General features: G+C 28.0%; 2 protein-coding genes across 2 annotated transcripts in view; both read left to right on the top strand.

Moving 5' to 3' along the window:
• Window positions 1–64: 64 nt before the first annotated feature.
• Window positions 65–26,597, top strand: part of LOC119670339 (GATA zinc finger domain-containing protein 14) — a 58,885-nt gene continuing 32,352 nt past the window's right edge. Inside the window, exon 1 of the mRNA XM_038080565.1 lies at window positions 65–234. The gene's annotated coding sequence lies outside the window, so the exon portion shown is untranslated. The remainder of the gene's footprint in view (window positions 235–26,597) is intronic.
• On the top strand, window positions 19,280–20,469 carry LOC119670342. Its single transcript, XM_038080567.1, has 3 exons — window positions 19,280–19,445; window positions 19,510–19,949; window positions 20,013–20,469. The coding sequence occupies exons 1-3, from the start codon at window positions 19,311–19,313 to the stop codon at window positions 20,098–20,100; spliced, it is 663 nt and encodes a 220-aa protein (XP_037936495.1). The 5' UTR covers window positions 19,280–19,310; the 3' UTR covers window positions 20,101–20,469.

Consider the following 26,597-nt stretch of genomic DNA (forward strand, 5'->3'; position numbering starts at 1 on the left):
GCATGAAAAAATATTAAATACACATTTGCAAACATAATAATTCATAAAATTTGGAAATAAAAAACACCAGAAAAATCTTGCAAATTCTAAAATAAGACGACATTGTTAAGAAAACAAAACTACAAAAACAAATTCGTTTTATGTATGTGAATTTTTTCTGCAGGCTCCTTTAAGCTTTTCTTATTGGAATCGCTGTTGTTGTTGTTACAGTTTTACGCTTTTTGAGCAAATGTGGTAAGTCGCCCTTCTTTCAATTGTTATTGTTATTGTTAATGGCATTGTTGATATATATTTACTTGCCTTATTTACTTATATTATTGTTTTTGTTTCTGTTTTTTATTTCGAGCTTTTGCAAAATTCATTAATTTCCTTTTTGTTTCCATGGTTAGGCAAACAGAATAGTTTTTGTTTATTTTTTTAGTTGTATTTACTTTGATTTTTTTTAATGATGTGCTGCTTTAAAACTTCATTGTGCAAAAATTGCCTCACAGAAAATTGTTAAACATACAAAAGCACATTAAAGAATCAACAAATTACAAATCTGTGCCGAAGGTTTTTCTTAGTAATAAATATGAGGTTAATAAAACACACTGAGAATAGCAATGAACCCTTTTAAAAAAAGTAGTTAAATTTTTAAACAGCGCAAATAATTTTATTTAAAAAAACAAAAGAAAAATGTACATATCTAAATAAATTAACTAAAATAAATCGGTACATCTATTAGAAGATTTGACCACTGGAACTTAATTAGTGGCTAATCATAGTTGTAACCTTTAGTACAGTCTGAGTAATACACAGGTAAAATCGGATATAACGATATTTGAAAGGACCGACTCAACCCGCTCGATATAACCGAGAGGAGTTGTAAGCAATAATATAAAAATAAAAAATTATAGTTATGTTTATTGAAGCCTGTATATTTTATTAATGTTTACATATTATTAAATAAAGGTTAATTTATATATGCTATTTAAAATAGTATATATATGTATATGCATATTCTTATTTAACGATTTTTTTTACACTGGGCATAATGATATCTAATTTTTAATTATTATTAAAAAAATTGTATACTATTACATTAATTAAAATTAAAATGTTAAAATAATTTTAGACATCACCCCAAAAATTCCATTTTTAGTTCCGCACAGTTCTTAAACAACGATATTCTTAATAGATGTGTGCTTAAATTATTTTTTTTTCTTTATTTAACAATACATTAAGACTGAAAAGTTTTCGGAAATTCTCATTTAAAATTCGCGCGCTGTATATTTTTCGATATTTTTTATGTAGTTTGGCAGCACTGTCCTTAATTACTATGCAAAAAATGAGCGCGATCTGTCAGACAGTTCGTTTACGGCAGCTGTTGAAACCAGTTCACCTCAGTAGTGCGTTGCGAAATGTCTTCGACGGTCGTACGACCGTACTGAAAGGCTTTGTACCACTCATAAACTTGAGTTTTCGATAAAACTGATTCCCCATAAGCCTTTTGTAGCATTCGCAACGATTCTGCACACGAAATTTCGTTCGAAACACAAAATTTGATGCAAACTCTTTGTCCAATATTTTTTTCCATTGTTTTTTTCGCAACGCACTACTGAGGGGAACTGGTTTCAACAGCTGCCGTAAACGAACTGTCTGACAGATCGCGCTCATTTTTGGAATAGTAATTAAGGACAGTGCTGCCAAACTACATAAACTTAAAATATCGAAAAATATACAGCGCGCGAAATTTAAATGAGAATTTCCGAAAACTTTTCGGTCTTAATGTATGTCTATATCGAATCGCCTGACAAGTTTTTAATTTGTAAATTATTTTAAGGGGCCTCTGAATAAGTAGCTAGGGCTCATTTATCACATACGTTGAAGTAATCAGAGTGATCTTTAGAAAAGCAGGATGGCGATTCTATCATTCCGTTTCAGCATAGATTCTTAAATTTTTGATTTCAACAAGTAGTTTGAATACATAGCATAAGTTCTACCGGTTTATTGGCATCTGATAATGTGGCGTTCTGTATAGAAAATACCATATAGGATTTACATAATATTACGAGTAATATCCATGATAGCATAGTCAATTCCAGTGAAATACACTCATATAACTGAAAAAGATGCGTACAAGGTAGCGTACAAGGTTTAGCGTGTTGTGCTTCATTACGGTAATACCTAAAATTGATTATTATTACTGCAGTTCTTAACAAGGAAACCTTAAGATCAAACCTCAATTAGGTCCAGGATTAGGATACCTTTTATTTTAAACGTTTAAAATATTTTGTGCTTCAATAAATCATAAAATTTTTTTCAATTTGAGATTCTTTAACTTCATATACGGCGTACAATTAAAAATTAAAATTAAATCAATTACATGGTTATTATACTTACATGGTTGTCTAATCTAATCTAATGATTCCTTGGCATCCAAACTGCAATATGGGTATACTTGTTGGACAGCTAATGTATCGTATACATTTTTCACATTCAAAGTTTTCTAAGCAGTATTCATAGGTGAACTTGTGAGCAATGTCTGTATCTTTTACTTAATTGTAGTTAACTGTTCCATATAGGAAGTTATCAACAATTGTTAGATTCAAATGTTCCAAAAATGTCCCTTATTTATGTTTGTTTCGCATATACTCTTTGCGATCGCCTGAAGTACTCTGTTACTTTTACACTATTATCCGAAATATATTGGGATATCTACTGTAACATTAGCTAGGACTCCCATGTTTAATTAGAGTAAACTTATAAAGAATTTTGTTCTTATCATTAAATCCTCAATTAATAAATTAATCTATTCGATTATCTATATATAATTGTTTCGAACTATATTCTTTCAGTTTTCTTCCAATTCCCTATTAAGAACTGTATTCTGTACTGACCTTCAATTTTTTTTCTGAGTATACACTTCCGTTAGAGCGTATACTGCTATCAAAAATATATATTTATTAATCATGTGATCCAATATTAATTTCCAAATATAAGAGAATATGGTACACCGTGTCCTTTGTGGTCTATTGTGTTCTATTTAGACTTGAATGACAGTTAATAAGAGTTGGGTCAGTTAAGAAATTAATAAATAATCTATATTTAGTTTTCTTTTGATCTATAATCTGCTAACATTTTTGTTGTTGAATGAGCTGTCGAGATTGCGTAAAATCTTTAACATGATCATAACTTCGCAAACAATTTATATTTGATTATTATCAGACTGATACAATATAATATTTGGATACCCCACAGAAGCACTACAGTCCAATGAAGGTTGTTTAGGTACCCTTGTGTAACTTTGACACGAGTCCTTTGTGGTTTTAAGTAGTTACCTATCGTGAGGGCTTAGGGTTTTCAACACATGTTTTGAGATTATGCGGTAATAAACACCACATTGGATAGAATTCCACCAGTGCCAATTAAAGTTGCATGCTTGGATATAATTTCCTCCTTCGTGTGAAGTGAAGTCCATCTAAACCTCTGCTGTTCTTTGGTTACATTATCTAGTTGACAAAGAGCAATTCTACATTGAATGGAAGCATAAATGTTAAATTTTTTCTTTTTTAACTTAAGGTTTTGATCACAGCCACCTTACTTATTGAATCAACTGAGCGCCCAGGAAATAATAGTTGTGGAGAGCTAGATCCCTGATATTGATTTTCACTTCTGGTGGTGTGTTGCAGTTCAAACCCTACTTGCTAGTAGTTATAATCCAAAACAATACAGGGTGGTGCTTCTACCCGTATCCGGAAAGTGGCCCAAGAATGCATAGATTTTATCGTTACCTGATTAACCAGGTAATCGTTATGTTTATCGAATTCAAGGCATTTGGATTTCAGTACTATGCTATTTTGTTTAAAACTTCTATATCGTTGCTTAATAATCCAGATAGTCGTTATGTTTATCGAATTCGAGGCATACATATTTCAGTAGTATGCATTTGTGTCTAAAGCTTCTGTAGATTGAAAGTTTTCTGTTAAAGAATTTGAGTTGTTTTCTATAGTTTAAATACTTAACTTTAAACCATCTTGAGTTTGTTTTAGGTTCTAACTTACGGTTTCTGTTTTCATAATAATAATAATGTTAGTTTACATCACATCCTTAGTAATACTTTCATCCAATAGTTTTTTACTGGTTAAAACCGCTATGAGATGACAAGACCTAAATAGGAACTTTCAGTGTACTCTTCCGTAGATTTAGGTTTTATTGTATGTAAAAATATTAATAAAGCGAATTTAGAAAGCGATTATTTTGTAAACAGCTTATGTATATATGTTAGTAAACTTTTTGTGTAACTTATATCACATCATAAAAATTCCTCGACAGAAGAGTTCTTTAATTCAACTGACTGACTTAGCGATATTTCTTACGATTCATGCACCATTTTACTTCGACATCGCATGTCTGTGCGTACTTTTTATGCATCATTAACGGAAGTTGTAATTTCATTTTATGCAATTAAATAAAATGTGTAAAAATAATTACAATAATTACGCAGCATTCTACCTTTCTACATCCGTAGATATCTGTAATATAATTTAACTTAACTTAAATATTTTATATACTTAAAACGGTTTTATTTTCATCATCAGTTCGTTTATACTATTAATTTTTTTAATGATTTGCAATATTATCACTTTATACACTAAATACCCTCTATATCTTTTTAGCTGTACTTATCCACTACTGACGATGAGTTGCAGATGACTTAAGTTTTCATTGTAATTACCTTTTAATTACCCTGTATAATTGTGCTTTGGCGGCTTTGGTCGCTTTAAAACGCGCATAAATATTGCGAAATCTTTATTCTTCATTGATTTCAGCTCAAACTGGGTAGCAGTCTCAGTTGGACTCGCTTACTTGTTTGCTTGAAGTGATTACTTGCATCTAGCCTAGCATTTGGGTTTCTTGATGCTGCATGCAGCTGTGACTAAAACGAAAGGCACCAATTGTGTGCATAAAATGTATCTCATGGTTTTCAGCAGCATTCATTGAATACAAGCTAACATACATACTCGTAGATTTGAATTTATATGAATTTGTTGGAATTAACTTCAGCATTTGCTTGCTATTCCATGCTGCTTTTAAGTAAACGAATTTCTGTATATTCGTGGATGCAAATTAAAATAAATTCGATGTGAATATTGTTGCTGTTGTTTACTGATGAGATCAAGACAAATCTATGTACATTCATTTATTATTATTTTGTATACACAAATATTAACACTATGGACGCATTCTTGTAGTGTATGTAGTATTACTTAATGCTAAATTAAAAATAAATAAAATATATTAATAAATATATATTGAAACTCGGTTTTTAAAGATAAGGTTGTTTATGGTCCTACTAGCATTTATGTATGGATCTGAAACCTGTGAGGTAATGACACTCGGATCGCTTAGCCACATTCAAAAGAAAAGTTTTATGGAGAAATATTGACTTCATAGGTGAGAAAGGACATTTTTAGTGACGCTACAATCATGAATCAAACAGTACCTTCAAACAAATATAAAACTCAGTAGATTTGGTTAGCGGGACTTACAGTAAGTGTAAGTAAAGAGGAGCTTGTTTGGAAAATCACTTGTGGAGAATTTTATGCTAAGCGGTAGCAAGGCAGACTATACTTGTGCTCAATAGACTCCGGAATGCGGGTCAACTAGTTTTCATTAAAGAGAATGAATTTGTCCGGAAAAGGCACAACATCCTTGCGTTTGGTAGACTCCGATGGGCGGGCCATGCAGTGGGAAGAAGCTGGTTCGTGATTTTAAAGTAAGGTGAAGCAAGGCAGGCTATGATTATGATTGGTACACCACGGTGGGCGGTGTGGAATTAGATAAGTGAGGTGAGCGAAATCTCATTTTAATTCTAATTGTTGTGAGTGAGAAGGAGCTTGCTTGAAAAAGCCTTTTCGATAGTTTTTATGGTAAGCATTAGACAGAACATATCTGTTAGGGTGCTCAAAATCTAGAGCCTCTAGTTAGATTTCGGTATTCTTGACGTTATACGGGAACAAAAACTGCTTTTCCGGTTTTCTCTTCCTGGTTTAAAAAATTGTACATATATATCGTAAAGTTAACACTATCTTATAAAATAATCTATACACAAAAAAAGTCTTTTACAAAAAAATTTATATAAGAAACCTCTGTGATAAAAATGGAATATTGCAGTTGTTCTAAATGAACTGATCATATTTTGATCGAAGATTTTTTTAAGCATCTATTTAGAAAATATTTATTTTTGCTGCAAAATTTATTACATAAGATAAATCTTTTTGTTGACCCAAAAAGTAGAAAGCCAATGCAATGCTTCAATTATTTTAAAATATTTTATAAGTTCTGTAAATTTTTTTTTAAGTTACACAGAGAACTATTTGCTGGAACCTCATTAGTCGTCATTAGTCGATGGATTAGAAACATTCATTAGTGTTCTATATTCTAGTGTTCTATTCTTCATTATGCTTAAAGAGTGCTTAGTGTTGATATTTTAAGTCCTTGTGTCGTTCATACCATGATGCTTTTGATAAGAATCATTGAATAACTGCGAATTTGTCGAGGTTCCAGGGATAAATTAGAAACTATCTGTGCTGACTACCGTGACGGTTTAAATATCTATTATTATACTGGTAGATTTCTTCTTGCACAGTCCACATTTTTAAATCCTTGTGTAACCTATCGTTCATACTATAGTGCTTTCGAATAGAAATTTTGTATATTGTCTAAATTTGACTTTAAGGCGGATTCAGATATTTGTATATGAAATTACTTTCAACCGAATAATGGTTTTGAATTTGTAAGGCCCTGCTGAAGTAGATTTCTAAATACGAATCTGATCTTTAAAACCGGTGACCGTTGTTAATTGCGAGGTGATGCCGTTCAGTTGGGTTTGTAATCTTTCATTGCTTCATTATATGGGAAACTTTAAAGTTGTCATTATTGAGGTTTCTTTATACAGTTAACCCTAAATATGGTAATAAATTATGCATAAATTATGTTTTGTAAAGCTTGTTCTCGCTTTTTTACAAATGTTCTATTGTATGTAATGTATATACGTGTATTATTTATTTGATTTGATTATGTTTATATGTACTATTAGGTGTGAAAAATATAGCTTCCAATTATATTTCTTTAAGATAAAAGAAGTTTAATTAATTTATGTTTCCTTTAACTATTAAAAAAGTATAAAATTGAAATTAAGTCGCATTAGAGTGAATGTAGTATGCATGTAGGCATTATTAGCCTTACTAAACATAGCGAACTCTGCTATCTCAGTCAATGGTATATTATATGCTATTATAAATTTTTCTTAATTTTATTTTATTAATGAGAGGAGCTAGCAGCGGCAACAGTAAACAGGCACTTTGACTTTGGAAAACGTGCAAATACTTCTAAGTAATTTCTGAGCGAAACTAAGCGACCATGCAGTCAACCAGGTCCATTTGATCGTTGCTTTCGGTTGATCTCCGTCTTAATTCGAATCGAGACAAATCGCATTCAGCTGCAGACATTTTAATACTAAAACGAGACAGTTTTGGTGTATTAGTTTTGCTGTAGCAATTGTGGAAATTGCTGCACTACCGGCTCCACATTAGCTCCTGCAGTTTGGCTAGCAATGTGATTGGTATTTGTAGGATATGCCTGCTTGACTGGCTGCCATCTGCGAGTTACGTGCTGTTTTTTTATTTCATTTGTACTTTTAGCATTTTTATCGCTTAAAATGCTTGACTGTCGCTCCACTTGGGCGAATTTGAAACGTTTTCCTACAAGTTTTATTTTCCTAATATATGTAGGTATATATAATTTTAATTTTGCATTTGTCTGTCTTTACATTACAAATTATAGGATTTTAACTTGAAACATCAGAAAGAATTGATATGTTTTTTTTTGTTGTATTGTATATGATTGCTTAAAACGTTGAAAAAAAACTATACATCTGTATATCAATTCTAAGTATTTTCTATGTTGACCTTTACTTCCTTAACGACTTTTGGTGTGCTATGTTGCAGAAATTGGTTAACGGTTTCTTCAAGTTTATTTATAAAAATTTTTTAAATGATTGTCCAATTGATTTTAATGCTTGAATATTTTCACTATACCATAAGCTAAGCAAATCGGAAACATAGAAAAGGAAGTGATTTTTAATTTGCAAAAAATTAATTTCTTTTAAGAAAATGTGCTCATAAACAATGGAATTTTAAAACAATTTCTGAATTTCTGTAATCCAAAGTCATTTGACTGACTATTCCTAAGAGATATACAATAATGAGAAAACTCATTTTATTATTCGTCAATGGAATGTCTGCTTAATGAATTTGATATTTTTTTTTAATTTGCATGACTTTCTTTACTTTAATTACCATTCGATCACTTCAAGCACCCAGTATTCTATTTAGCCACGTTATAATATAATAAAGTGGAAAAGTAAAAAATGTATGCAGAAAATAAAGCTGTGTAGAATCCAGTTTTTAGCATGGCTTCGTAAAGGAATGTTTATTTTTCATATGACGTTTTTCTCTAAAACTCCGACTTAGGCTAGATTTTGCTCTTTCATGTGTGCGTTGGATGCATTTACATGCATTGGACGTGGATTTACTAGCCAGTCTAATATTTCAATTTTAATAATTTATTTATATTTTTCTTATATTAATATAAATTAATTTATTTGCAATTCAATTTCACAACTTGTTTTATATTAGACAGATTAAGATAACTGTACTAAATACTTTAGTTTTGTACTTTTATTTTAATTTAAGCCAATTAAAACCGTTATCGGAAAAAATTTAAAATTAATTGATTAATTAATTTATATGCAAATAATATTAAGCGATTTTTTTAATAAAAGGAAATAATAAAGTAAGATATTTTTCACTTGTTATATTAGGAGTTTAATCAAAATTAGGAATGTATAATTTTATACCTATATATGAAAAGAAGGAAATTACCTGTTTAAGAAAACTTTCTTCTAATTAGGTTTGTTTAGACATTATAGAATATGCATGCATTGATTTGAAATTTATAAAATTTATTCATTTATTTATTGTGAAAATTAGGTTAGGTTAGGTTATACCGGCAATCCCAAAGGATCCACTTAGGCGTATAGCCCTTTTAATTGTGAAAGTTAAAACATAATGAACTATACATAAAGATTATCACTTTAGTATTACATATCACTTTATTGACTCAAAATCACTCCAATTGAAACAAAAAAAAATAGTTTTGTTACAAAATATCTACGTTCTTCAATACTTAGGACGTGTGCGGGTTAGACTAAGCTGATACTAAACCAAACGGGAGATTTTTTAGGATTTTTTGCACTGTACACATTAAGCCATTTATCAACACGTATCGACACATCACTACATTATCGGCACAACTTAGAATTTCCCTCATTTAGAACGCAACTTAGCCTAACTCGCACACGTCCTTAGTTTCGTTATTATATTTTTCTGATGTATATATGGAATATATACCTATATGTTTTAAATAATTTGAAATAAATTTCATGGGTTACAAGTGCTATCCATATTACTACGGTATATTTATAATTATTAATAGACATCAAACAAAACTTGATGAATTACAGATTCTGTTTTTCTAAATGTGTTAATAAGGACTTAATCATCATCTGTATTAGTCATAGTCAATACGAAAGACCTGACACTATTGTACTTATGCCATGATAGGTATATTTTAGGCTTTTTTGAAATGCTTAAGATATTTTAGACATTCTCAAGATTGTCTAACTCAAGAAGTTAGATTGTTACTACATATATATTTTAAAATTGTTTAGAGCTTGATTAATTTTAGTGCTCAGTTAAGCACTAATGAATTTAGTATATGAAGTAATAAATTTTTTTATGAAATTATATTTTCCAATGAGAAACTGACCATAAAGCAATAAAGATGCTTCATCGTTATCTACCATTTTGAAATATTGCAATGAATGACGAACTGGTGATACCATGGCATTGTATATTATCACTTTACAAAAGAGAGAACTCACTCTAATTAATCTTGTAGGTCTAGTAGGAGATAGAATAAAATTTCAAAACAATAACTTGGAGTTTGTCCAACACTAATGCATAAATGAAAAAAATGTGTATCGAATGAATGAATGTGTAATTCATTCAGAGTTGGAGAATCTGTGAAAAGGGCATAATAGACCTCTGGGTCGTAGTACAAAATCTACAAACTTAATAATAATACTGTTGCAGTTATTAATCTAAGTGCAATTGAATGCAATTCACAGATTTACAAATAAAATTAACTAAAAAAGTAAACTTACATAATTATTTTTATAAATTTTTTTGAAATATTTAAATTTTTTAATTATTAATATCTTAAAAGATAATAATATTAATAAATGTATTACACATCTGTAGATAACATTATATAAGAAGTGTTATTATTTAATTGATATATTATATTTTCTTATATTTTAAAGTACAAATATCTATTAGTTTTTTAAGTAATTCCACGATTATCGTAACTAGTAAAAACCTCGTAATCGATTTATTTTTAAAATAAATTTGCTTACATAATTTTCTCCTCTTTAACTTTTCACGTTACTAAGTCAATTGATTCAGCGTTTTTTATGCGAAAATACTTACAATCTACTTGACTAACTACCAACTGCCATAAATCCTAAGTTTTTTGTTTGAAATTTTGTTGTCTTCCTTAAAGTTTCAAGTGATCACGGGAAAAAGTAAGTTTAAATGATTTTTGAAAAAATTTACAGATAAAGGTTTAAACGGTTGTTTAAATTATAGTGTAATAATTTTCAACGTACTTTACTCTATACTTTAGGTTGATCTACTAAGTTTATTATGTTTTATGAATAAAACTTTGTTTTAAAAATAATTTTGTAAATTAAATTAAATATATTACATATATTTAAAAATAATAAATAAAAATAATTCAATTGATACGAAGTATTCACTATATATTGCAACAACTTTTCTGTCTGATCATCAAGATCTAATACTCTATTGAATAAGAAGAATCTATACCGCACCCATTATTACGAGGTTGACATCAAAAAAGTGAAAACTTTAGTGTTTCCTAATGAAAACGTCATTGACAGTTTTTTTACTATTAGTTCATTCATTTTTTCTACCAACGTCATTGACAATAAAAAGATATTTTCATAAGTTTTAAATTTCTATTGAATACTTTGTACCAATCGCTTGCACTTTTTTGGATATCATTTTATTAAACAATCAGTTTTTAATCTTATAACAAGGCATTTATATCAATAATTTTTTTCCCATATATTATTTTCTTTTATGTACATATTTTTTTTGTCTTATATGAGTTTATTTATTAAAAAAATGTTTGTTTAATCGAAGATTTTAACTGTTTCGAGGTCTTATAAATTAATTAATTATGTTATCACAACTTTTGTAACTAACTTATAACTATTTTGTTCGTAATTATTTTCACTTCTCAAACCAATTTAATATAAATATCATATAGGATATTAGTTAGTATATAATATTGAATATATTTTAATAGATTATTGAAAACTCTCGTTATATTAAATAGTATTTGCTTTTTTCTTTGTTTCGATTTTTTAATTATATTTGCAATCGTTGGCTAATATAGGTGATCCATAGTGAATAAAAATATTTTATTTGTGTTTAAAATAAAGCCAGGTAAAATGTCAAAATGTCAATTATAATATTATATAATATTGTATATTGTATTGTAATATTGTATATAAATAATATATTATTTAAAAAAAATCAATCTATATAAACTTTTTTTATGGGACGCTCCACTTAAAGCTTAAAAAAATTCTAAATACCTTTCTTGCAAGTCGTACACATCTCTTAATGAAATGTCAACGTAGCTTAATATTTCTCTGATCTGGGTCCGCGATCATAGCTAACGAGCTAACCAGGAAATATGTTTCAGAACCTCATCCGGAATACCTAAGTAATCTGGGTTCTGAGTTCTTTCTGTGCCAAAATTTTTAATAAAAGATGTGAAGACTTAACGGTATGCAGGCATCTGTATGCAATTTGGCCACTTTCCACTAAAAGGAAATTATCGTGGAGATATCACTCTTATGTTAGGTTTACTTACATGTCACTTCAAACTCATCATGCAGAAGATTGAATTTTCCTTTCAATCATACCTGTCGCAGTTATGAGGAAGACGATGGAAATGCTTTTCATCTACTTTACCTTTGTCCAGCTCATGTACGACGGTGACTGAACACTTTAGGAGCCCCTTTTCTTGAGGATCTTGATCAATTAGAAGGCTTTCCACTAAAGCTTCTCACAAAGGTAGTTTCAAACCCTGAGTTCCCTCTATATACAGTAACACAATGGGTTAATAGGTCTAAAGGGATCTCATAGGGATCGCCGGTAGACCTACTAGATAGGTAGGTTCTAATATTATTTTAAAGATCTGACTTTTTTGTGGTTACTGGTATAATAATGGGTTTGGACTGCGGAGAGAACTTATCAAAATTACATGTTGCTAAGTTTTGCAAGTATAGACAAAACCCTTGAACAATAATACTGGTCTTAGTTCTTCTGAAAAATATTTTAGCAGGAAAAATAAATTATTAAGATTTTTAATTAAGATATTTTGAATTATTTTAAGCTAACAGTTTGATATTTTATAGTTGTTAGGATAAAAAAATTATTATATTGTTTATAATTTACTTCTTATATATTTTATACATGATGTTGAAATGGTATGTTAAGTATTTTTAAATGTTTGTTAACTACTAAAGAGGCCGTAAAACATCATACAATCATAGTTAAGATGAGTCAATGTAACCATGTTTGTCTGTCCATTTTTCTGAGTATCGGTCTGTTTGTTCTCTGCCTGGATGTTGGCAATTTTATTCCTCTGTTTTTAGCTCTTAAAATGAAACCATACATAGGATTAAAAAAAATTTTATACAAATTGAGAAATATGTTGATTTGCTATGTAGCGAGACTATAGCAAATAACTGCCAAAAATAGATACATCTGTCATTAAATTTAACAAAAACGAAAATATAAGTAAATAGTATAAACAGTATATTTGTAAATAAACTGCCTGTGTGAAACACTCTATTGAAATTTCGAAATTGTTAAAGCTAATATTTTAATAAATTGTTGTACTTATTCCCAAAGTTTACACTATTATAGGTTTTTTTAAAATATCCAAAAAATTTACCAAGAAATAATCTATAAATATATCCATAAAGTATAACTTAAAGTCAATATTGACTACCACATTTCCTTTTTATTGCTACGAGTACTAGTAGTAACTCACTCCAAACAATACTTGTTAAAATACCTCAAATTTAATGACTTTATGCAAACGGCGAGTGTGTCTTACACATTGAAATGTTGTAATACTGTTGAAAATCTTTATTTTAACGTTTTTAAATTATTTTATTTCGTATTTCCAAAATAAGATAATATAGAAATATTGTAATAATATTACGTCAGCTTCGAAGGCAACATTCGAATTTGTAGTTTCACTACAACATTGTAGGTAAGTCTGCTACGCTTTCCTTGGTTAGATTTATCTAATTGGGTGTATTTATGTGTTATGTGTTTTTTAACATTTTTAATATAGATTTTTGCATTAAATTCGTTTAAATATAAAATTTAAAATTATAAATTGATTTATATGTAAACACCCACAATTAACACAAAAAGGCGTCCGCGTCTTCCGCTTTACATTAATATTTACACATCCTACTCACACACAATTTGTTACATCTTCGAAATGAAATGAATATTTAACATAATGCCTACAATTGCAACAATTTTAATAATGCCACAACAATTGTTGTTGCATGTAAACATGCAAACAACATTTTCCGTCTTATGCAAGCGCACGCTCTCAATACAAATACTGCATTTTATGCTATTGAACTTTACTATTTGTTAAGAGACGCGCTACGGTCTAAACTGAAAATCATCCAAATATTTATTAAAATACTTAGCCGAAGCAAAAATTCCCACACCTGAATAGCATAAACAACAACAACAACAACAACAACAACAACAACAACAATAACGATAACAACAGCAACAGCAACAACATTAATAATAACAAGAAGTAGAAGTAGATAAAAAACTGAAGGTGTTGTTGCTGTTGATATATTACCTTTAAGCTTCAGTTAACAGCAGCAACTAGATATGAGTAACATAGATACTTGGGAGCGATTGCGTGCATGTGTGTGTGTGTGTATATATATAAAAATGCAATATTTATGCGTCGTCATTCATCGTCATCTCTGAATTTAGCCGTTTTTATTATCAACTGCAAATGTACTTGTTACATGTTTTTTTTTATTTTTGGATTCGCTGCATTTTAAATAAATTGACTAAACTCATTTCAAAGCCATAAAAAAATGTTATGTCCAGTAATTATGTTTTTTATTCATACAGGGTGTTTTTTGCCATGAAATACTATATAAAAATGTAGTTAAATTATTTCAACTTGCATTTTTTGTAAATTCTAGTTGTAGTAGTTCAAGGTGAATTAATTTTCTTACCTTTAGAGTGCATAACTTAGTCTAAACGAAGATTTATAAATTATCTTAAATATCATCAATGGGTGTTTTAATAGTTGTATGATACATATTCATAGTGCGTAGTTAGGCTTTTGGTATGTTAAGGTATTCATCTAATGTAATGCATTTTATGAACTCCTTTCTGTATTGGAAGATCAAACACATTATTGCTTTAGCTCAAGTTTTGAAACTGATTGATAAAATTCTTTTTAAAATTCTATATTCCACTTAACATTTTATGTAATCAAATGATAACAGACTAATTCCTCCTAGAATGTTAGGCAATAGATTAGTGTAAAGTATCTTAAGAAAGACTTAAGGATTTTTTGTAATAAATTAGTGTAAATTGTTTTAAGACTCTATTATTATTATATTTATAATTTTTCTTTACATACAAGTCAAGAACAGTGAACGCTGACTCTGAGCTTCAAATTTGGCGGGGCACGAGGTTAAATTCTTAGTACTTGCAGTCTCAAAAAATTATTTACGAATAAATAAATTAAATAATTCTAAGACTACTGGTGATAGGTAAATACTGGAAACAGCCAAAAATTCATTTAATTAAAATAATATAAGAATAATTTTTATTGTTGTGGTTCACTATTTTTCGAAACCTTTGTAGAAATATTTATATATATTACAATCAAAGTAATATATTTATTCTTAATTTAATATTTAATATTCGGTTGAAATCCGAAAAGAAATACAGTCATATCTCGAACTTTTCTAAATCGAATTTTCTATAACTCGAACTAAATAGAGTGCAACACGGTTTAGAGAGTAAATTACATACAATTACAAAAAAAAATCTCTAACTCCAAGTCTCCATAAAGTGGCCTTTAGACATCAACGCGCGTTGACAAACACACGAAGTCTTCTCTCTCCATTACACATTAAATTTACCAACAATTTTTTAAGCACGCCTCCAGCAAACAATGCAAAATTTGTTCACTCATCAGTATTAAAGCAATCGCTGAAGTGTCGACAGCGGCTGCTATGCGTAATTTCCTTACGAAAAATAATGTTTTACATTTAATTTATAATTTTAATTTATATATTTATATTTATTTTTATGATTTCAATTTATATATTTATTTTTATATATATTATATTTTATATAATTTAATTTTTTTTTTTGGTATTTTTTAATAACAAATTTTCCGTAGGTGCACAATGCAATTAATATTTAAAACAAAATTTTTATTGTAATTTAATGTTTGGTTATTTTTTTTTAGCCCAAGGTTATTAATATTTTAATTCTTCTTAATAAAATGTTTTGGAAATTAAAAAATTTTACCTAGGTAGAAAATACAAATATTTAAAATTAAATTCATTCATATTTGCAAAGCATCGCATCCTAACGACAAATCATGCGTGCATTTAAACGATGTTTACGCTTCCATTTCTCAAAATAAATAAAATTTTGCATGCCGACCAAATCCGACTGTATATGCAAAAACACGAGCATGTTTGAAGAAATATCAAAATGTTTTGATTTTCGTCAACACATTTCTTAAAATTTCAAATGTTACTATTACACAAACAAATTTCGCATTTCACAAAGTAGGAGAAAAGTAGGAGAAAAAAATTCTCTTGTGAGAGCGATTTTTTAGTATATTTGTTGTTTTATCTTGGGCGTGTTTTAAAAATTGTTAAAAAATTGTTTGTGTAATGGCAAGCGCGCGTTGACAACGAACGTTGCTGTCTAATGGGCCCTTAAGTAGAACCTTTTTTTTACAAAATGCTACTTCGAGTTATTGAAGTTTGACTCTACTTTAGTCGAACTTTTTTTTTTGCAAAATGCTACTTCGAGTTATTGAAGTTTGACTGTACTTTCTTATAAGGTTTTTTATTTCAAAAAATGTAAAAAAAATTTAATTCCTCTACGTTTTTTTACTTATATTTTTTTTTTTGATTTCAACACATTATTGCTTAGATTATAGTAATCCACAATATTTTTTATTTTGAGTTAATTTTAAATAACTTTGTTATTATATGTTATAAGTCGAAAAATTATCAATGTTCTTTGGGAAAACTATAAGTTCTAATTTTAGAGCATTTAATGCTTGTAAAAATTAGCTTCTAATTTCTGGATAATCTAACTTTCTATAGTGCTAAATTGTGAGTGTTCACTGTATAATGAAATTAAACTTAATTCTCATTAATTAGATTATGTTGTTTAAATATTATTATATATGATATCGTCTTTATCTAATAGTTCGGCTGTATAATGTAGATGTATGTGGTTTAGACAAGATATTATTTTATCTCACTTAAAATATATATTTAAAATGTAGATAAGTGAAAGACGTATATTTGATATTATATCGTAGCTATCTGAAGACTTTAGCCGTATATATTACAAACGTTTTTCAAATTATAATGTCTGTTTTTTTTTTTATTTTTTTTAAGAGTAACTTACGACTTACGTGAACCTGACTATCTATGTCTCTGTTCTTATAAGTAATGATATAATGAATTTTCGATATCAAAAATATTCTCTTTATCAGTTTAACAGCACTGTATTGATCCTACACCATCACACATAACTCCTTTACTGTGACTAAGTATATATCGAAATAATTTAATTAAAAAAATTGAGTATAATAATTGAGTATAAAATGTAGATCTTACATTTTAAAATATTCTCAATAAAATACAACTTTAAAAATAATTTAATTAAATATAATTATATTTCGAGTTAATATTGTATAAGTATTTGGCAGCAAAATTCAAAGCAGAAAAATGGTGAAAAAGCTAAACTTGTAGTTTTCTTAAATAAAATTCTGCAATATAGGCGTGAAGTTCTGCATGGATTGTGAAGATTACTAATTATTATTATTAAATTTTTTAAAGTACCAATAAGTTGTTAGTTTTTTCTTTGTTGTACAAGCGTGTGTGACGTATCTTCAATTTTTTGCACCACAAATCAGATTTCAGGTTAAAAATTACGAAAACAAGCATACTGGATTACCAAAATCGCCACAGCTTAAAGTAGTTTTAAAACTTCATTGAAAACAAATTATAAATTAATTAATTAAGTTTGGTTAAAATTTAGCATTACGAAGTTAATTTAATAAAAACAAACCATTTGATTGATGATTTATACTATTTTAAATATAATTATAAAATAAAGTTCCAAAATTAAAACGAAGACAATAGTCGACTGTATTAATGCATTAAGTCTGTCCTAAGTAGAAGTTGGGTAAAGTATCTCGATAAAATTATTTTTAAAATTAAGCTGCTGTATTGTTACTTATCTTCTTTGAATCAACAGCAGCAGTGAAAAAAAAAAAATTTAAATGTTTATCGTAATATAAAACCTTTTATATATTAATAAAGTATTGCAGATTAAATAAATAATATAATAAAATTGAAATCAATTGTGGTGGTTAACTATTTTATGTTTTATGAAGTACTTAAAAACATTACCTCTTCAAATTCATCAAGATAAAGCAAATTGAAGTTGATAATTACTAACTAAATACTTCATACGGAATAATCTCATCCAAATTAAGAAATTATATTTTTAATTATTTGAAATCGTTACTTTAAAGAAATCTTCAACATAATTTATTACATTAATTAAATAAGACATTGAGAATGGCTTCAAGTTCACATAAAATAAATTAAATTTGTTAAAAGCTAAATTTAAAACCATTATGACGAAATATACTAATTTTTTTGTATATTTTTTATACAATAATAATAAATAAAATTAAATTAATAATAATAAATTTATTTCTCACCGTACTTGATACTTACAAGTATTCATATCTGCGCATGCAAGCATATATACTTACCAACAATAATAAGTAGCAGTAAGACTAACCGCATCAACAGCTGTAACAAATCAAAGAATTGTTAGTTTAATTGCTAGTCACTTAATTAGTTGTGATAAAGAGAGGAACAAGTCCTCCTCATTTAGCTAAAAAAGCCGTTTTGAATCCACAAAACCTCGTAATAGTGTGTAGTAAAGAGAATGTCAAGCTAGAACTAGCCCGAGGCATTATAACGGCAAGAATCTGGTCAATGCTAATACTAGAGATATTGCCGAATTTGTTGAAGAAGAAACTTAAGCCTAGTTATGTCCAAACCTTGGACATAGATACATCAGGTGTTCTGGTGTCATTTCTTCGAGAGCTGGTAGACACGCATTCCAGGAGATAGCACAGGGTAGGTCAAGTCTAGCTCCATGCCGTCCTATGGTCCAGTGCCCATAGGCATTATATTCAGAAAATATAATTGTTGTTATAGTAAAACAATTATTTTTTTATAAGCTGTTATAAAATTAATGTAGTTTGCTGTAAAAGTATATTTTAATGAACGTCAAAATATTTTAATATATTATTTCCGAAGTTTTGAAATATAAATATTAAAGATTTCCATATACTAATATAATTTTTAATGTTGAAGAAATATATTCAATATATTCAAGCACCTCAGGTTTTTCTCGTATGTCTATATATACTCGTTTTTTTTATTTATTTATTCTATATACATACGATACTTAGTTTAGTAGTGTCGACCTTTCTAATATTCATTTTAACCCCTAAATCGCTTGTTTGGCTTCAATACAAAAATGTATCTGAAACTACCTTTGTTATATTAAGAAAGCTAACCGAAACTTATTGCTTACTTGTTTATAAATAAAAAGTGAAATAAAAAACAAACGATAAGCAATCGGTTGATAGGCAAAAGATAAGATATTACAAAATATTGAATGAAAAAATGTGTTCTTATTTGTAAAATTAGTGTATTTAAGTAGCACCGCGTATTAACAACTAATATACTCATGCCGCCTGTAGTTAATTTAACCAAGTTTAGTTTAGTATTACTTATTTTAAGTATATTCACTAATTCTGTCAAAAGTCAAACTCAATCTTGGACATGCGACTCAAGTCCAATATTTAAATTTAATCCCGAACTAGTAAGTGCTCATTTTTATATCATAATTATGAAAATAAAAAAAAATTAAAAAAAAATTTAATTAGATTTCTGGTGTATGGTATGAGGCAGCAAGAATACCAAAAGCTGATGTACCAGCTTGTCTTAAGGTGATTGCTCCTCCTGCCAGTGAAGTTAGTGATAATTACACGCTAACATTGGATTTTAGAAATAATGTAAATAATAAATGGAATCATGAAATAGATACAGTTGTATTTCCTTGGAATGATTACACCAAAAATGGTACCTTCGATCTTGTCTACGGTACTGGATCGCTAAGTGTGACAATTACATTTAAGCTCATAGGCACGGATTATAAAAATATTGCTTTGGTTTGTGGTTATACAAAATTTTTGTCATCAGCAGCGTTAATAAAAGTAATGACCAGGCAGCAAACAATCAGTCCCTCAATTATGAATACAGTGCAGAAATATGCTGACCAATATGGTATTGGGTCTCAAATTACATGGGTTGAACAATCAGAAAAGTATGTGAAATAAGTAGTTATAGAGTTATTATTTCATGAATAATATATATAAAATTATTTCAGATGCAATAACTCCAATATATTGCGACCGGGTTTACTACTGTTACTTGTACTGGTTTATGGAATAATAAAAACTGTCACTAAATTATAAAAAGAATATTTTAACAAATTATTTGAAATATCTAATGGACACAAAAATTTTATAATTATACGTTCATAAAAATTATTTACGTTTTTAATGAATCTTTGGTTTGGTATGGAAGTGCTTAAGAACTGAATTTGATAAAGAAATTGAATTTCATAAATAACGTGTATCCTGAAACTTGATAAGATACTCGCGTACAATAATTGTTTAGTCATTATTGATAGAATTGTAAAAATAGTATTGTGATTAAACGCTTTGGTTATACTTAATTTTTATCTTTTTTAAAGTAGAACCCAATACAAAAGTTGTAAACTGTAAATTCTGCAAATTAATTTTATTAATTAGGCAGTTATAAGTATATAGTTAATATAGTAAAGAGCCAATGATTAATACAAAAGTATAGAGTTACTGAATAAAAAAATATTTATTTAATAAATTCTAAACATAGATATATATATAAACAGCTTAATAGAAAAAATACAATAAGAATAATAATATACAATATATATTAACAATAAAAATATAATTATTAAAATTTATGAATTTAATATTTAAAAATGAATTTAATATTAATACAAATTAAATGTAATTTAAATTTGCTTTTAAATAAAATATATTCAAAGCCTCGAGGTGCTGTAATAATATATTTATATTAAGCCAATAAGAAGTTTATTACCTGTTCTGTGAAGAGAGTAAAAGAGAAAGAAATGGAAATATGGGCTTCTAAATGATCCGTGCATATCTGATTGGCTTGCCCTTCATGCGATTCATGGAACACTAACATCTCTCTTATTTATAACCTTATACTACTAATCTCAATTTTTAGTCTCATTCTAAACTATGAACATCCACTTAATATGACTGAGTATGCTTCCTGTTGGGATCCACCAAGGGGTACAACAATAACGAAATAGATTTTAAATAATGAAAGACTTTATTTTGACAATTTATGATTACTATATTTATCAATAATAGAATAATACCTGATAATGCAATGCAGTATCAATAAAATAGACAAATTATTCTCATTGTTATTTTTAGAATTTAAAGTATTATATATTCTTACGTGCAGATATATTTAATAGTTTATTTGTCACTTATCTATTCAATTTTGACCAGAACTGTAAATATTGCAAATCCATTTTACTTCGTGATGTTTCTAGCGATTACAATTTGGGTAGGAATAACAATCTAAAAATACTGAATTAACTTGTTATGTTAAGCCTTAAGGTAGGCTAAGGCATTCAGATAGACATTCATTAGCTTATCCAAAGCGATCTTAAATAGACTTTTTACGTTGTACAGAGAAGTTATAAACATTTTCACTGAGTTTTTAACAAGGCATTGTAAATTGATGTACCATCTTAATATAAAAAAATTTTCAAATCCTAATATATCCCGTTTTTATAAAATAAATACTGAAAGGTCTAAACACCTTATCGATGAATGTCTAAAACTGAGCTCTGGCAGAGTAATCTATCTTGATTTGTTACCCCATCACAAAACCGTCACACGTTCATTAAAAGCCTAAAAATCGGTTAACACAATATACCACTTGAGTTGGTATATAGGTTAGGTTAGGTTAAGTTGAAGTGGTGGTTTGTCTCCAAAGTCCATTTCAAATAATGACTCGTTGTTGATCTACAGGATTAGTGCGTGCGCCGACTAGAGATCAGTGCACCAGCACCGCCTAAAGGAACGACGCGCCTATTAGGTAAAGATCAACCAAATTGACAGTTTTATAAAAATCAAGCTATATAACATTTTCTACTTAATAATAATACTAACCGAATTAATTATATATGAAATTGTTAAGTATGTTGTTCTATCCATTTTCATTATTTTTGTTTTTAATTAATTAAAAATTAAATAAATTAATTTTAGATCTATGTTTTGCTTTCAAAATACTTTGGAAAATCAGTTTTGCTTTAAAAAGGTGTTTATCGGCAATTGTACGTTCCAAAATAACCTATAATAATCGAGTTTTCTAATCATTTTTGCATGAATTCAGCTATAAATATACACTATTTCATTTTTATGTATGTATAAATACAAATATAAAGATATAATAAATTTAATAGTTATATTTTTTGTTATTAATAAACAAAGCAAAACTTATTCAACTTGATTTCATATTTTAGGTATATATTTTCAAATGCTTATTACAATTGTAATCATTTACACTGATCACCCTGTAAGATTGTGCACATTGTAACGAACTTAAGAATACTTTAGTAAAATATCTTGCCATATAATGTTCAAGTATCTTGAATTAAATTATCTTTTATCGTATCTTCATGTAAAATGGTATAGTACGCCATCTGTTGGATGATCATAAGCGTGACAAGAAAATATCTTTCAAGTGTGCTTTTCTACAATGTTTTTTAGTGCACTTGTTGTTGTTATTGTTGTTGCCATTGTCTTTGTTTTAAATTATTATTATTTCTGTTGTGGGTTATGCTTAAATACATAATATCATGAACACCGCCATTTCTACCAATAAAAGTAAAGCAGCCACCATCATCAACACCATCATAAAAGACCACCACATTGTTTTATATGATTTTCCTTCTGTTATTGTAGATAGTATATACTGCTGTTGCTGTTATAGTTGTTGTTTTTACTACGGAAGGTAAATGACCCACGGTATAAAAATGTAATTATTTTGAATAAATTTAATTTGGTGCGAATTAAGTCTGTCGCAGTTATAATGAGATCATTTTATATTCATTTAAACTGAAAAACATTTTTCTTAATTAAAAAGTAGTAAATACAATAAATGAAAAAAAAAAAATAAATAAATAAAAATATTTTTTAATTATTCTTTAAAAGAAATAATTCATTTAGAAGAGATAAAATTCAATTTACTTCTAAGAGAAGATAACTGAAAAATGACGATATATGCAGCTTAATTAAAGTACTCATAGATTGTCTATTAAATATCTTTACGTACTAAACATTGCACTTAAAACAGGAAACTTAATTTCCACATTACATTAAGTTTTAACTATTTAAATAGTAATAAAGTTTCCATATTTATTTCATACTGAATATTCAACATTTATTGTTTGTTTATTTTGAAATATATAAAACTAAAAAGTATCTGTTGTTACCTTGAAAGGCATGAAAACTCTCATGCCCTTAAAATGAAACTGTAACGAATTTGCTTTTATATTGCTTTTTCAAATATATCTTTCGTAATTATTTAAGGCCTCACTTGTTAGATGAACTTGTTTTGAATAGTAAATTGAAAATATCTCAAAATATTAATGTAAAATTAATTTATTTTTCACGTTTTTCATTTGTCTTAAATAGTAGTAAATGTTTTTTAATTAAGTATCTTTCATCTCTGTTAATTGTAAATGCTTAGTGCTTGTTATGTTTTGGTATATTATTATTTTTCTATAAAGATTTAATTTGACCTCATTTGATTTCAGTTAATATTTAAAATTTATGTTAAATGTACTTCTGTGCTGTATAATAATTTTTTAAACATGGGAAACTTCACATTTTGCCGCTTAATTCTTTTGTTCTAATTCTGTACGAAAAGATTAATCTTTTTAAATGGTTTTTATAATAAAAAAATGGTTAAAATGGCTTAAATACTTACGTACTTTTCTTCTTAAGATGCTTAAATTATAATTAGCATTATTTAGCAATAATTTTTTGTTCTACTGTTTTCATTTTTAGTTCTTCCCCAGAGACAGAGATACATTAATTCTAATTTTAGTTAATTTAACAGTGCTAATTAATTTGATGAGCCTAATGCTTTATTATACTTATATATATATTAATTATGAAATTATATATCATATTTTTTTCATAATATTTCTACAAGTAATTTTTTGTACTTTAAAGTTTTATCAAATATTGTTCAGAAGTTGTGCGCGTGTATATTGGTATGTTCAAGTATTATAAAATAATTACTTTACAACAGTAACTCTTATAAAACACTATTGAATAATATTTAAAATTTTTTCTAATTGAAGGTGTACTAGTTAATAAATAACTTTAAAATGTGATCACATATTGAATATACGCTGGTTTTAATGTTGAACCGTTCCACTATTTCTAAAAGCCGTACAACATTTTTAAAACATTCTTGAAAAAAATTGTCATTACTTGTATATTTTTATATTATTTACATTTTTTTAATGTCGATTATAGCTTATAATTAAAATTGTAAATTAATGATTTAAGCAAGAACAAGCAAAGCATAGAGGCATACGTCTTGCTGAGTTCGTTCTAGAAACTATTTATTAAATACTCGTATTTGTTTATTTACGGCATTTACATCGATATCCAATATTATCATAAATATTTTATTATATACGTATTAATATGACATAATAAGAGCGCTATTTATTTGCAATGTCGTAATGTTCATTAACTTAAAGTAAAATAAAAAAAAAATTTTGTCAATTTTTGATAGCTACATAATTACTATTCGTATACGTAAATTTAATGCCATTGGAAAATTATGTTTTGAAAAACAAAAATCTCCATCTTTCTAACCCATAGTCGGTGATCAAGACTGGAAAATAGAAATATTGAGGGGCATCTCGTTTAAGGAGGTTGAGTAGTCATCATCTGTTGTATGTTATATATTATTTGGACTGTGTTCAAGAACTTCAAAGTAGCTGGCTGTCTGCTAGTACAAATATATTTTTATTTTAAAGCAAGTTATAATTTTTTAATAGTAACAATATTTAACAGAAAAATTATTATAATTTCCTGTAATGATCAGGAAACCTGCCCTATTTTCTTGAGTTTATCAGAAATCTACTTTATCTACTACTATCGCGTTATCCATCTTAGAGGCAGTAGTGTAAGTAGTTCCATTTTTACGAACGATTTCTCGACGGCTAGGTATATCTGGATATAAAGTCAACAATAAATTCAAAATTGGTAATAAAAAATATGTAATTAATATAACAGCATATAATGTAAAAGCATACAGCTAGTTTTATATGACTTACAAGTACGAGTACGTATGTACATACGAGTACATATACGAGTATACGAGTTGGTATCTTATTATTTATTATTATTGTTAAGGGGATGTGGCATTGTGACCAGCGGGGTAATTATGCCCTCTTCTGGGTTTAAAGTAGGTCTTTTAGCCCTGTTCTGTCAATAAAAAGTAGTATAGAACCTGTTTTACAGAGTTTTATTGCATATTCCGTAAGGGTTACATTCCCAGAAGTCTATTCTATTTGTGCATTAGTGCAGGGCATTCTAACAACACATGTGTGACTGACTCCGCATTCTCTTAGCAGAATCTACAGTTTGCGTTCGTATATATACCGTAATGCATCCGTAATGTCAAACTTGTTGTTGTAGTCTATAGGGCAATAGATTTTTTTTTACATCTAGCTATGTCAGCCCTATCCAGATTTCACATAAAAAGGGGATGGTTCTAATTATAGTTTTGTTTATGCAAATTTTTTGATTGCTTTACCATACATGATTTTGGATTCAAAAACATATAAATGTGTGAATATTAGCTGAGTATATTCATTCCGGTAAGCAATTCGAGGAATTCAAATTCATCCACCGTTTTAAAACACTTTAACGATGAAAAGCTATAAGTTTGTAAACAATTTATCTACATGGTTTTGTTCTTGGATTTCAATAGATGTATCTTCCCCATCGCTCATCACTCCAAAGTATTCAAAACTTAATTTAAAGCTTAAAAAGTTTTAAATGCGTAAATTTAGCTGCATTTATTCGTTTTTATATTGCTATCAATGTGTCTTTCTTAGTTCTGTAGACTCCGAGGTATTCAGGTTTGTCCACTGTTTTAACATACTCGTATCAAGAGTATATCCTTATATCAAGAATATGTAAGAATATTTTCTTGTTTTTTTAAGTAGTTTCATATAACTGGTAGAGAATACTTGGAAGAGGGCAAGTACTAATCGGTGTGTTTTAACTTCAAGAGCGTCTAAGTGCTTATAAAACATACAACCGTTTCGACAAACATTAACGTACATTTGAAACCTTAATTGCTAATTAAATAATATTGACTTCATTCCAATTTGTCTACATACCTAAAATCCATTATTTACATACTATAAAAAATATATGGTTTACGATAATATGGTTCCGTTTCTTATTTTTTTATAATATTGATCATTTTAAAATTCATGTCGTTTTAATATTTTATACCTATAGTTAATAAAAATAAATAATGATAAAAAATATATTTGAACTTATATAGATATTTTTTAATTTATATTTATTTTAATTTATTTTATTAATTTTTTTCTCATAGATTTTAATAAATTATTGTTGACTAAGTTTATTATAAATTGCTCTCAATTTGTCATGCGTAAAATCTAATTTAGGACCGCACAACGATTTTACGATATCTGAAACGATTTCGCTTTTTATGCGAAATGATTTCTACTTCATGTGTCAATGAAATTGATTTGAAGTTTTTGGCATAAAAAATGGAATATGTCGCATTCATGCGTGGATTCGCTGCTAACCAGAAATGC

Source organism: Teleopsis dalmanni, chromosome 1 (genome assembly GCF_002237135.1).
Source record: "Teleopsis dalmanni isolate 2A chromosome 1, ASM223713v2, whole genome shotgun sequence".
Classification (NCBI taxonomy): Eukaryota; Metazoa; Arthropoda; class Insecta; order Diptera; family Diopsidae; genus Teleopsis; species Teleopsis dalmanni.